The sequence below is a fragment of the Echinops telfairi genome, unplaced genomic scaffold, assembly GCF_000313985.2.
Source record: "Echinops telfairi isolate 266 unplaced genomic scaffold, ASM31398v2 ScPeMD7_7410;HRSCAF=8448, whole genome shotgun sequence".
Classification (NCBI taxonomy): domain Eukaryota; kingdom Metazoa; phylum Chordata; class Mammalia; order Afrosoricida; family Tenrecidae; genus Echinops; species Echinops telfairi.
In genome coordinates, this window is record NW_022111310.1 from 10910101 (window position 1) to 10924436 (window position 14336).

At 46.5% G+C, this 14336-nt stretch overlaps 1 protein-coding gene across 3 annotated transcripts in view; it reads left to right on the plus strand.

Annotated features, from left to right (window-relative positions):
• ZNF462 (zinc finger protein 462) overlaps positions 1-14336 on the plus strand; it is a 148767-nt gene that overhangs the window by 117623 nt on the left and 16808 nt on the right. For all 3 annotated transcript variants that reach the window (XM_045296575.1, XM_004710962.2, XM_030887373.2), the window contains exon 10: positions 8030-8253. In XM_045296575.1, the coding sequence (XP_045152510.1) occupies positions 8030-8253 (224 nt within the window). The remainder of the gene's footprint in view (positions 1-8029; positions 8254-14336) is intronic.

The window sequence follows — 14336 nt, forward strand, 5'->3', positions numbered from 1 at the left end:
AAAAACTGTTCCACTTTGGATTTAAATTCTGGGTTCGAGACTACCTTGTTTCACCTCTATTCATCCGTCAGAAGACAGATTATCCTAATGAGATACCGTGTAGGTGCACAATGGATGTTACACATATGTCGGTTCCTGCTGATAAAAAGTGATGCTTCTTTTAAGTTCATTGACTTTTTCTTTGGGCTGAGTGTTCTCTTGGCCAATTAAAACATTACTAAACAACAGGCTGCCTCTGAGCTGGAAGGAAAAATAGGTACACAGAGCCTGCCGTGGCCTTAAAAAACCGCAACTGCAGGTGCCTGGAAAGAGTGCAAGGGGACCCACAGGCAGTCTAGCTTGCTGTTCCACCTGCTGATCTTTCCAGCCTGCCCTCGCTCCTCCCCCTTCCTGCCTGCCTTCCTTCCTGGACTTCTCACCTGGGGAAGCCTTTCTGTTTGGCCACATGCACTTCAAAAGCAACGAGCCTTGCCTGCCTTTCAACTGAGATGCTTTGCACTCTAGCACACGGTATTTGGACAAGGATTGGCAAAGTAGCCAACATTTCAGAGCTAGTGCCCTTAGCCAGTGTGTTGTGTGGCATGCCCACCCTAAACTTCTGCACAAATGTGGACATCACACAAGGCTCCATGTTCCTCCCTTTCAGATTTCCCCACCCGTCGCACTGATGCGAGGTGATTAGTGCTGGCTGGGACCACCACTTGCAAGCTGGGAGAGGCAGCTCAGGAACATTTAGGCAGGAATTCTTGGCCCGAGCGGCCCCACTCGGTGTTCTGCCTCAGTCACCTGGCTTGCAGTCCCCAGCCCATGTGTTGCCGTGGCTCTGTGCCTCATCCCAGCTTGGGTGGAGGCCATCAGCAGTGTTGCCCCGCTGATCAGACAAACACAGTGAGATCTCCCTTCCTGTGGTTGGTTCCCTCGATTTTCCCAAATTGTTGCTGGGCGGTACCAGCGCTTTGATGCCTGATAAGCTCATTGATTTTTTTTCTGCCCTGAACTGAGAATGCAAGAAGCAGAGAAGTCCCCTCACGACCATGGACTCTTCCCCCGAACTCTGCACTTGACAAGGTGCTCTGGCACACACAACCATCTTCTAGCAACATGGCGAGCGACGCTATGGTTGCTGGTGCCTGTCTACATATGTGACACTCGAGGCTGTGAAAGACGACCCTCCTGTAACTTCGCGTATTTGCTTGTGGCCTGCTTCGTGTCACAGAGGACTGAAGGTCACTGAGAGGCATACACGAGAAGCCATTGGACTGAAAATGTCGGAAGGACCTACATCAAATCTAAACTACAGTTTATAAAATATAAACTAATAGAATGCAAAGGCTACTAAGGACACAGGAGATGGAGGACACCACTCGGTGTCGATGGTCAGGGATGTGCTTTTGCTAACCGAGGGCTGCAGATTTGGTCCTGAGACTCTTGACGGCCATGGGCGAAACAAAAACGGTTTGGATTTAGCATGTTTATTATTAGCCTGTCTTTGGTTTTGAAATGTCGTTTAGGATCATTTTAGGAACCCCAGACACGAACACTTGAAAGGAACTTTTCCAGGGGGTTCTCTGAAGGCAACAGGCTAGGAGGTAGTTGGCTGTCGCCCCCACTGTCAATAGGGTGGTCAGTTCCACAGTGCCAGTCTGTAAGCAGTGAGCCTGTGAGTCAGCCCTAGTTATCTGAGCCCATGTGTTACCTCTTTGCCTCTCTCTGATTAGTTTATAGTCTTTTAGTTTACTTGAGGTCTTTTTTTTTGCCAAAGGAGGCATCTGTGTGTGTATTGCCCTCATTGAGGTTAATTGCTTACAAGACAGCAAGTACTGTGCTGAGTGTTTGCAGTATGTGTGAGAAGATTCTTCGGAAACCTGTGTGGCTGATATTGTCCCCAGTGACAACTGGGAAGGGAACAAAAATAGTCAGAAGACTGAGCGACTTGCATAAGTTTTAAACTACAACTAAGTGACCCAGTTGAGGACCAGGTTGTGTGAGCCAGAGCCAGGACCCATGCCTTTAACACGATCCCACCCTTGGGAAGGTGGTGCCACCCTGTTGAAGGTTTTAATGGCTGTGGTAGCTGAGTCCAGGGGATGGGATTATTGGAGGCGCTAGATGTCAAAGGTAAGGACCACAGAACCACTGATGGCAGAATGCTTCTAGGCTGCCATGTCTGCCATCTGTGTCATGACCTGACTTTATTGTCCATCCTAACTCAAAATGGCAGCTCAGTGGGAAGCCAGTGTTGACAAGTCAAGCGATAGGGTGGAGTGTCTGCTTTGCAATTGAAGGTTGGGGCCGATCTCAAAGTAACAAGATGTGGCTCTTTCCGCACCTGAGCTCTCCTTGTTCAGTGGATGAATAAACATCTTTGGTCTCCAGGGCTTGCAGCGAGAGATCTTTCTGAGACCTTGGTTAATTAAAATACTTGGGATGAGAGGCAAGAAAAACAACTTCTAAACTGGCCCTGAGACGGAGTTGACAAGAATTGAGTTTCCATAGCTTTTTGTCTGGGTAAATTGTTATATGTTTGTAGGGAGAATAGGGAAGAGACTCTCTTTCAGTGCTGGAAACTTTGAAGGACACATACCATTGATTCGTATGTTTATGAGACAGCAGCCATGAGTGTCCATGTGTTCAGCACACAGTCATTCATTCTGTGCTTGTTACGTACCACACTGTGTGCTGGGCTATTTAGGCAAGATGGGGCTGTATGAGACCGAGGACCTGCCTTTGCCAAGAGTTGACGTCTGCAGGTAAGTATGATGCGATGCAGTGAGTGCCAGGGATCCAGGAGATTCAAGGTGGCCGGGATACTTGTATTCTGCTTGAAATAGGAAAACGTGGTGATAGGGGGATGGCCTTCACACTGAGCCAGGGTAAAATCTCAACAGTTTCGGGCAAGGTTTGTGCAATGAAAGACTTTGGGTTCCAGTGCAGAGAGACAAGTGAGACAACCAATTTCACGAGTGGGTTTCTAATGAGCTTATAGCTACTGGAAACCCGATGCCTCACATGTACTTTTTATTTCACGTGAACTTTTGTACATAGCTATCTTATGCACTTATAGATGAAATCCTGAAAATGGGGATGAAATACAGTTCTGAAATCATTTCTGTTATAATTATGGAACTGTAGCATATAAACTTATAAAGTTTCCAACCCATAACCTCTGTAGAACAGCAGTTCTCAACCTGTGGGTTTCGACCCCGTTGGGGGTTGAACTACCCTTTCACAGGGGCCGTCTGATTCTTCACAATAGCAAAATTAGAGTTATGATGTAGCAACGGAAATAATTTTCTGCTTGGGGGGCGGTCACCACCACATGGGGAACTGTATGAAAGGGTCGCAGCGTGAGGAGGTTGAGAACCGCTGCTGTAGACAAGTACTGAATGCAACTAAACTCTGCAAGGGCCATTCCTTGGGAATGGAAAGCATCCAGCTATCAATCATTCAGTAAGCCTGACGCACGGCAACCCATGCCAGTCAGAGTAGAACTGTGGTCCATAGAGCTTTCCATAGCTTGCTTTAGTTGTATGGTTTGAAGTCAGTCAATCACCAATCTGGGTAGACTCGAACCATCAACCTTTCCTTTAACAGCCAAGCACTTAACTGTTGAGCCATTCCAGGGAATGGAATGAATTTCCCTTAGCTTTTCTGTAGATATATATAGTTACACATATATATACTGTGAGATTCCTCACCTTTAGTTGTATTGTGATGTCAGGACAAGTCCCTTCCAGTTTCCACCCAACACGTTTGTGCCTGTTCGAATTTGAGGTGCTGAACCCAGCTTTGCAAATTGAGGAGACTAGTTTGGCTAACATCAAAACTTCATACTTCTTAGGAGCTGTGTTATTCTCCTCTACATGTATCTGTTGTCATTAGGCTTTACGATGGTTGGTTTTGTTTTTGATATTATTTTGCTCTTTGTGGCCAGTCAGTCTCAAACCTTGTTCCTCGTTTGGCAGAGGGAGTAATAGGTGGGTCTTTGGTCTGGACCCAACAGCAGCTGAAGCCTCTAGAGTGGTCATTTGCATATGATGTTTTGTATATTTGCATATGATGAATTCCAAGTCTCTTCCTGCTTTATGTAGACATGCCATGTTCTGGGACCAAAACCCGTGTATGTTGTGGTCTGCCTTTCAGGAAGACTTTGACCTTGGGCATCTGGACTCCACACGGTGTGGTGGATGTTTGCTGATGGGAGCAGAAGGGACGGACCTCTGCTCCGCGGTTGCAGCTCTGGGGATGTTTCTGCAGGCGCTTGACGACACACCTCTGGGCTCCTTGGGTGTCCCCGTGCCGGCGTGCTGCAGGGTGGCATGACTCTGGATCTAGCCCCTTGAGTTTTGTGTCCGCCTGCAAGAGCAGGCCTATTTTGTATAGGCGTTGATGAGAGACCCAATTCATCTGGTAGTCTAACCGGTGAAGTCACGGTGTTTTTACAGCCAGTGCTGAAAGCTGGGCCACAATGAGTGTGATTCAGGCCTGGATTTCTCACCCAAGCTAATTTTGAAAGGTGTGAGGTCAAGAGAGACCTGCACTTGCCGCTGCCCTTGTGGGGGGGAGGTGGGGGGCGCGGTTAGCGAAGAGCCTCCAGCAGTGAGCTGTTTTCTGGAGCCAAGGCAGGACTCCGTCCATCCCTTGAAATGTTCATTCTCGTCTTTAACTTCACGCTCTTTACTTGCCTCCCTAGTGAATCCCTCGTTCAGAAACCGCTGGCGATCCTTTGCCCGCCATGCAGTCTGCCTTTTTTTTATTTATAGATCTTGGTCATTCTAGCCATGTTTTAAGAAAGGAGAAAATGGCAACGTTTTCTAAAGTCCCTGTCTTCATAAAGGTCCCTATTCCAAGATCTTTGGTAAATTGGTAATCTTGTAGATTGGAAGTGGGCGGTCTTTTACAGATCAGAGGAACTTAGCACATATTGATCCAGAAGACTTGAAACATAATCCACATGTGAGCAGTTATCTTAGGGATTGATTATAGCTTTGGGCTTCTTAAAATGTTAGACACCAGAGGCTCCCGAGTGTACGGTGTCCTGAGTGGGTGTTCCCTGCAAGCCCTTTTTCAGGGAAGCAGGAAGGCATTGGCTCAGGGGACCGGTGCTCCCAGCTCCCGGCTCTGTACTGCACTCACAGTGTGACTTTGAGGAAGGGGCTTAGTTGGTCAGTTCTCAGTTCTCTCATCAGTAACTGGACATAGTGAAACCCAGTGTTCAGGATGTGAAAGGATAAAAAGTGAGCCGTAAACTTTGAACCTCTGGCTGTGCTTGGCATATAGTGAGTGCCTCATACTCATTGTAGCGGTCGTTGACAGTGGTTATTGCTATTCAAACTCTGGGGTGTGCTCCAGAGTGCATGTGAGTTTGTCCAGAACTCACTTAGAGACACACAGGGAAATGGGAAGCTGCAGAGAGAACTAACCAAAGTCATCGAGGGATTTATAAGGAGATCTAGTTCTTACAAAAAGTGTGAACGAGCCGATGACTGACTATGGAGAAGCAAAGGCTGGAGGGTGGGCTGACTGCCTTCAAAGCATTCGAGGCCCCGCTATATGGAGAACTATGTAGCCAGCTGGTCTTCATTTAGTTGGGGGGTGGGGGGGGTGGGGGGGCTGACAGACCAAGCAGGCAGAGCCAGCCAGGAGCAGGGGCAGAGGTGGAAGCTGTGCAGGTTGCCTGGTGGCAGTCGGGACCGAGGAGCGGTGCGAGTGCAGTGCCGTCTGGAGGAAGGTGCCGCCCCCGTTCATGTCAGCAGCTCCCACGAAGCCCTCAGGTCTCCCTTGTGCACAGGCACCAGCTGCTCACATCTTTTTTGGTGCATGCTTTTTAGAGCAGATAGTGCCGTTGACTCTCCAAGGAGCTGGGGGCGATTTCTCAGAAGCCAAGGCTGCCGGTCGTTTCCCCCCAGTGCACAGGGAAACCCCACCCCACCTCCAGCTAAAGGCATATCCGGCTGAGAACGCCTCCGTGCACTGTTGGCAAGCCCTGGCACCAAGGAGTCGAGTAGCCTCGCGCGGGCTGCTTATCCACTCCAGCTGCCTCCAAAGCCTTGTTTTCCCCCCACCTATTTACACCAAGCCAGGAGACTGAATGGGTAGAAAGACTGCTAAACATTTGCTATTCTAAGAAAATGTGTAGCTTACATTATCATCATGTGCCTCTTAGCTGTCTGCTATACATTGGTTTAAAAATATTTATATTTCCAAATAAGTGACTGGCTCTTTGTATAGGCAAAATAACATATGCCTCTGAGCTCCGGGGAAGGTGGTGCCGCCGCCACCTTCCACCCTCCCTCCGCACAGGGTTTGGGTGGCTCTCCTGGCAGGGCCTCCCCTGTGGGTGGAGTGGGGTGGCTGAGACGCAGGCATGACACCGGGTGGGAAACATTCCCCGTGGACCGAACACAGGCCGACCACGCAGGGAGGCCATGCAGCTGAGGGAGCCTCGCTGAGGCACAGAAGACTAATGCCCGGGACACATTACTGCATACCCCCTCGGAGATGAAACTGCGCTGCCGTGACTTACTAAGACATTGCCCTTCTTAAATACCCCAAGCATGTGAGCGTGTGTCCGTTGGTAAACTTTCAGAGTCTCCTGAAACCGGGACACAGTGCAGAAGTGCCTGCTATATTTGATCCTTGCATAAATAGCACAGATTTTTAATTTTACCCCAGTTATGGATATCTGGCGCGTGCGCCGATACTCTGGGCAGACTGGTGTGAAATTTAATTTGAGCAGTTAAACACCAGGGTGAGGGAGTGCAAAATAAACAACACACATTTGCAGCCCGCCAGCATTTGGTGTGCTAACAGGAGGCGCACCCAGAGCTCTCACGTTCATCCTTTTTCCATTTCTGACAATCAGATTAGATTGTGGGAAAAGGCAAAAATCCTCCCTATCGCCCACCCGGCTCCCGAGTTCCCCCGAATGGTCTCTGTAGCCGCTTCGTGTGGGAGCTCTTCATAGTTGGTGTTGCAGTGCAGGGGAGGGGAGGGTTTCTGTCTTTCCAGACTTGATCGGGGATTAGAGATCTCGTTTGTGTTTGGAAGGGGGCAGCCGTCTTCCTGAGGACCCTGTAGCAGGGGAACCTGGGAGGGGAGTGAACAGAGTAGTGGGTGTACACTCTGGTTAGAGCCCTCTGCTGCTAACCAGACGACTGGCGATTTGAGTCCACCCACAATCTGATGATCACCTCCTGAAAAATCAGCCACTGAAAGCCCATAGTGGTTCTAACGCACGTGGAGATCACTGAGTGAGAACCGGGTCCTGTGGGTTTGCAGTGCGGACCTGGACAGTGTCTGTGAGCTGTGAAGAGTTACTCAGAGCTTTGTTCCTCGGGGACTGTGGGAGTAGCACCTGCCATGTCAGGTGGTGTCAGCACAGAGGTGACACAAAGGAGCTGGCAAAGGTCCGATTCCTTCCCCTTAAACCCAACCAAATCCGCTCCACCCTGTGGGCCAACCTGAGCCGGCCTGGACTCGTAGGCAGTGAGTTTGGTTTGAGGGGGAGGGGGTCGTGCAAATGGCTCTTGTCACTGATGCGTAATATTGGTACAAACCAGCAGCCACAGCCCTCCCTCTTCGGGGGTCCCGGGTGGTGCAAATCATCCAGTGGAGGCCTGCCAAAGGGCTGGCGAAGTCGGCTCTACCCCAAAGGCCTGCCGTGCTCCTACTGACGAAGCAGCCATTGCAAACAATTCCCCTCTGACACTGCTCCGTTAGAAAGCAACTGGGTTTTTGTTTTGTTTAGTTTTGAGCAGGGTTTTTGTTTCTGCCGACCCCACCTCTATTTAGATGTTACGTACACCAAAGCTTTGGTCTTAAAAAGACCTACCTGTGTCCGAGGACTGTGTTGGTTGGGAAGTTGTGGGCCGGTGGCACCACGAACACCGTGTTTGGAGTTCCAGAAGGCAGGCCTGTGAGGAATGGCCAAAGGGAACACGCACATTTCTGCTTGTCTCCCACAGAGGGGGGCGTCTGCATACCATAAGTAAAAACTCCCATCTTTCCATTCCATTTGTCTCCACAGAAGAGCGAGTTGTCCCCATTGAAGTGTGCCGTTCCAAACTGTCCAAATACTTGCAGGGAGTGGTTTTCCGCTGCGATAAGTGTACCTTCACCTGCTCCAGTGACGAGAGCCTCCAGCAGCACATTGAAAAGCACAACGCGCTGAAACCTTACAAATGCCAGCTCTGCTACTTCGAGACCAAGCACACGGACGAGCTGGACAGCCACCTGCGGGATGAGCATAAGGTACGCGCTGGGACTCGCTGTCGCCTCTCACCTCTGGCAGACCTGCGGGGAGGGTGGGGGTGGGGGACGGAGCCAGAATGCAGCCACATTGACAGTGTGTAAGACAGGCCTGAATGAAAGTCATATAAAGTGAAGGTTAGTTCTGGCTCTTAGAAGAGAACTGTAAGGTCGTGCTAGAAAATTTCAAATCATGAGCGGGGGTCAGATAAAAATCACTCAATGCATCACCCAAACCAACTACTTAACCTTTTTGGCCTCATCATGGCCCACTTTTCTTTATTTTGCGTAGTTTTGATAATGCCGTACGCAAACTATTTTTTAATCCCTTGCCTTATTTTTTCTTTTCTTTTTTTTTTTGAGTTAACATCCTAATGGGTATGCTTCTATCTCATTTTAAATATATTGTCATGAGAGTTGGCAAACATTTTCTGTAGAGGGCCAAACAGTAAAATATTTCAGCCTTTGCAGGCCTTGTGGTCTCTGGCAGCCCCTGCCACACGCAAACGGCCATAGGCAATACGAAAACGAATGAGCATGGCTGTGTTCCAATAAAACTTTATTTAAAAAATCAAGTCGACCCAGAGTTTACCCACCCCTGTTCTACCACCTTGTATCCTCAGTCTTGTAGGTTGTCCCCACACTGAGCTAATTATCCCTGTGCAAGACTGTGACATGTGTGCTTTGTTGGAGGAGGGTGAGATCATAGAAGATGATTTCCTTATCCTGCCCAAAACCCACCGTGCACTTGGTGAACTGAGACGGGCATTTCTGTTTCTGTGCATTGTCCGGTGCTGGAGGGTCATTGAGGAGTGTTTGCTTCAAGAGAAGAACCTATAGAGACCTCAACAAACCAAAATATCTCTTCCATGTTTATTTAAAGGGTAATGATAAGCACTTTGGGGAGTGTCCCCATTTTTTCTCGTTTGGTGTTTTCACCTGTGGAGACGTTGCCCTTTTCTGCCCAGCAAACTCAAGTTGTAAAGACTTTAGTTGATTCACCTGCATACAGGAGCTAAAGAGAGCAAAGGTTAATCAGGGTTCTCACCTATTGACATTGTAATGGTTTCCTAGTAACTTTTTGCTTGAATTCCATCCTCTAATGCATCCACCCAAAAAGGGGGAAGCAGAGAAGAAAAGCGCCGCATAAGAACCTTACTATCGTTTCTCCTCCAACCATCTTGGGTATTTTCCCCAAAACTCAAACGAAAATCACTCCTTAAGCATCTCACCTGTACTCATGTGTGCTTTGTTTCGCCCACCACCCCAAATCTTTTTATTACCATGTTGGAGCCTTTAGCCTAGTATTTTTCAAAATCAGGAAGATCATTTCTTCCCTGATGGCCGCTCCTTAGCTTGAAGTCACTAGGGCAAGAGGAAGAATGTCAGGAACGGTGCCAGGCAAGGAACTGGCAGCATCCTGACCAATGAGCGGTTACCAGCGTGAGGCATCGAGACAGGAGCCAAGGAAATGGATTGCTCAGCACAAAGAAAAGATGCGCAATTTAAAGCTTTGGAAACAAGCAGATCTAAGTTTGACTCTTGTCCTCACTTTGTTTTTTTCCTGGAAAGAGGGGGGGATGGCCTGGGGGGCGGTGATAGGGGAAGTCAGATTTGCAAAATGTTACTGAAATGTATGTGCCTGTTTTCTGACTTGCAAATGGGAATTGCTGTACTTCTCCAGAAGTTTTGTAAGGATTGGGTAGAGTCTTGTTATTTGCCCCACTTTGAGTGTCAATGTGTCCCCTAGAACATTTGTAAAATTCAGTTTTGCTCAAGTATAATAAATGGCCATAAAAGTAGTTGTGTTCCAAAGACCAAATCTACATGATAAACCACTAATTATACCTTGCACTTTAGATAGTCTTTGATGTTATATTTCCACCGTGTCATATTATATTCTTTAATTGTATTCTTTCTTGCGGTTGACTAACTTACTGAGGTCAGTGAGCACCTAATTGAGGCTGAAGAATTGCTACTCTTAGCACACCTAATGATTTTCATCTTTGCCTCAATTGTTATTCCGCTTAGGAGACCTGTGTTTCTTACAGGAACCCTGTGTGCACGGTGGTCAAGTCCCTGGCTGCTGGCCGGAAGGTTGGTGGTTCTGTAAAAACCTCCAGCTCTGGAAATCCTAAAAGGTGTTCTACCTTGTCCTGGCTACTCAACAGCAGTGGGTCTGGTTGGGGATAAGAGTGCTGTCTTCTTTCCATCTTCTGTTTGTGTGTTGTTGGTTTTTTTTAATTAATTTTCAGAAAGGGTCAGGCCAACGTGCAGTTAAGTTTTTTGAAATAATTGTCCAACCATTATTTTCTGCACGGTGGTGGTAGAGCTGCTGGAATGGCATTTTCAGCTGGCAGATGGAGGCATCCGGTGCTGGTTAACGGTCAGTGGTGAAGGATAAGCACTCATGAGAGGGGTGCTAGCACACTACGTACCAAGGAAAAGTTTTCTCACAATGCAGACACGCAAGTCAGGGGCCAAAAGACACGAACAAGAAGGCTCAGGGAGTGAGGAGGAAGGTGGATGTAGGTAAAAAATGCTAAAAGTTCTGCAAAAAAACCGTTAGTGAGTTTAGCATATTTAAAAGGATATGAGGCCAACATACAAAACCAATTTGATTTCTATATGCTAACATGAACAGTCCAAAAATGACATTTAAAAATCAGAGAGAGCCATTCCATTGACAATAGCATCCAAAAGAACAAAGAAATTTGATGGAATAACTACAAAAGCTGTATAACGAAAACTCATGAGAGGAAAAAAAAAAAAGAGCCAAATAAATGCAACAGACTATACTCGTGAATTGGGAGACTCAATATTGTTCAGATGTTAATTCTTCCAAAATTGATCTACAGATTCAACATAATCTCTAACTAAATCTCCATGAGGTTTTTTTTTAAGTTGACAAATTCATTCTAAAATTTACATGCCAATATAAAGAACCTAGAATCGCTAAAAAGTGTGGGAGAATAAGAACAAAGTTTATTTCCAAAGTTCCTATAAAGTACAGCAATCCAGAGAGTGTGGTATTAATCGAAGAATAAATCCATAAATCAATGATATATAGTTCAAAAATAGACCTTCGTATATTGTAAGTATTGTTTTCAATAGATTTCCATCAAAGATGCCCAAGTAATAGAGAATGATTTCTTCTTCTCTTTTTAACAAGTACTAGAACAATTAGATTTATGTTTTCAAAGTAAAACCTGGAATTAACTTCATTTTTTACATAAAAATTAATAACTGAAAAGAGACCATAAACCTAAATATAGAAAAGCCTGAAGCTATAAAGTATTTAGATTGGTAGCAGATCATGCATCCTTGAGCTAAGGAAGATTTTTTTTTTTAGATAGGACACAAAAGCGGCAGACTTAACGGAGAAAAGTGAGCGAATAGATATCCTCAAAGTTGAAAATGTTTGCTCCTGAGTAAAATAGAAAGACAACTGCAGACTGGAAGCATATATTTTGCAAAGTAAATATCTAGCCAAGGATTTGTTGCAAGAATGTATAAATAATGTTTACAACTCTTAAGGGAATGCCACATCCCAATTTAAAAATGAGCAAAATATTTGAATATACACTTTGCCAAAGGAGAACTACAAGCATGTGAAAAAATGCAACATTATTTGTCACTGGGGAAGTGCAAATGAGAAGCACAATGAGGCCCACTATATATATATATATAATGGTTACATTTAAGAAAACTGACAACACCCAGTAGTGGCAAGAAGTAAGGAAACTGGACGAACGGCACACAGCTGTTAGCTGTGGCCCCATGGGAAGGATTTGGCAGTGTCTTTCTGACAAATCTTTTATCTGACCCAGAAATTCCATGACACCCTCCCCCCAAGGAAGGCTTGATATGACTGTTCACAGTCAGAAGCAAAATTGGACAAACACTAGATGTGCACCCACTGGTAAATGGGCCACACAATGTGGCATAGCCACACAATCCAGAGAAGATGTGGCGTACGAAGGGCCAGCCAAAACATATTCTGAGGGTTCTAGGGCGTACCTCCACACGTTTGTTCCACACAGAATGTGTGCCACCAGTGACTGGCTGCAGACAGGTTATCTCGGCATACACGTGTCGTAGACGGGGAATAGACTGCAACAAACAAACAACAAACATACTCACTGCCATCAAGTCCGTTCAACCCTACAGGACGGAGCGGAACTGCCCGGGGCTTCTGAGGCTGTCGCCTTTCTGGAAATTGAAAGCCTCCTCTTTCTCCTGGGAGCAGCTGGTAGTTTCCAACGACTGACCTTCCAGTGAGCAAGCCAACACATCGCCCACGGGTTACCGAGGATCTCCCTGCTCTGCTGTCACTCAGGAATGCACGCACAAGGCCAGGGGTTCAAGTCCAGGAGCCACTCTGTGAGAAGGTTGAGGCTCTCTGCCTCCATCAAGATTTACCTCTTGGACAAAGTATGAGTTGTCAGAGGGTTTGGTTTGAAGGGTTTCGTCTTCTTAGGGCACCTTCAGAAAACGCCCAATCAACACGGTAGCTTGGAGGTGATCCGCTGCGCCAGTTCAGTTCAAGGCAGAGAGATCAACTCAACATTGTGGCAATCGTTTGCTTGTTTGTGGTGGTGGCAGGGATGGCCGTGGGGGAGAGAATCATGGTAGATTTTCTTGAAGGACACAGAACAATCGCGGGAGCTTCTTACGAAGAAGGTTTGGAGGAAATTGAAAACTGCATCGGCAGGAAAAGTGTCAGGAAGGTACATCAAGGACGTTTTCTCCATTACAGCAGTGTCCCTGCGCTGTGTGTCCTTAGGAAATCCGACCCTCTACTCGCCAGCCCTGGTCTTTCCTTGCAGGCTCCTTTTTGTTCCCCAAATTAAAAGAACGTTTCAAAGGAACATGCGTTCAGTCCCTAGAGGATGCCCCAACTGCCCTTGACCTGGTTCAAATGAAAGAGTGCGGAATTCTTTAGAGGAGTGTGGGAAGGGTGGCAAACACCGTCTTCAGCAGTGTATATTCTTAGACGGAGGACCTGTCAGGAAATGATAGGTTCCCGTTCTGATTATATCTGTGGGTATATAGCAATACTTTGTGACTTGCCCTCACTTGGAACCACATGGGTGGATCTAACAAAGCACATGCTAAGTGGCAGAAGCCAGACACAGGGGTCTATGCATATTGTATGATTCCATTTACATCGAAGTTCTAGAAAAGGCAAAATTACAGAGATAGAAAATAGGTTAGAGGTTGCCTGGGGCTGGAGATTGGGAATAGGGATTGCTTGATAGCAAGAATCACGAAAGAACTTGTCAGAGTGATGTTGATGTTCTTAAACTGATTTGTGGTGATGGCTGTACAATTGTATACATTTACATAAACCGAGAGAACTGTTCACTTAAGAGAGCTGAATCTTGTGGTGTTTTAAATAACTCCACAACTAAAGCATAAGCAAGTTTCCCAGGATCGGACACATCGAAACACAAATTTTTTTGAGTTTTTCCTTATAAACTTGATCTTGAGAACAGATAGATCTAGGAGATGCTCAACATCGGCGCTAATGTGGACAGTGTCAACATCAAAGGACAGTTCTGAGCTGACAATTACTAATATTTTTGTTCTATAATTTAAGTTCACTGCTCATTTCTTCCATGAATAACTTTAGGTGAAGTTGTGCAGGGTAGAATTCTACAGAAGAAACTATCAAATGCTATAAGATGTATTTTCAGTCTGACGATTTCATTGAATAGATCCGGGTGTGCAAACTGGACATCATAAATCTGCCTGCAGAGCAAGTCACCTCAGCAGCCACTCTGAAGGTGTCACCCGGGGTCTTTCCCAGAGGGACACAGTACTGGTCACAATAGGAAAGGCCCTTGAAGTCAAGTGACACTCTTCCATGTTCGAATCAAAATCACAGGTGCACCTGATCCTCAGAAGCCGGCCCACAGTGGAGACGGGATAACAGCACCCTCATTATTCACAAGAGGAGGGGTGGTCTGTTATACCTTTGGGCCAGTAAAGAAGGAATCCTTTGTAATCTCCTAGGATTTAATAGTATGAAAGTAAAGTGTGTGGACTACTTGAACTTTAATTTTTTTTAATCGTTTTATTAG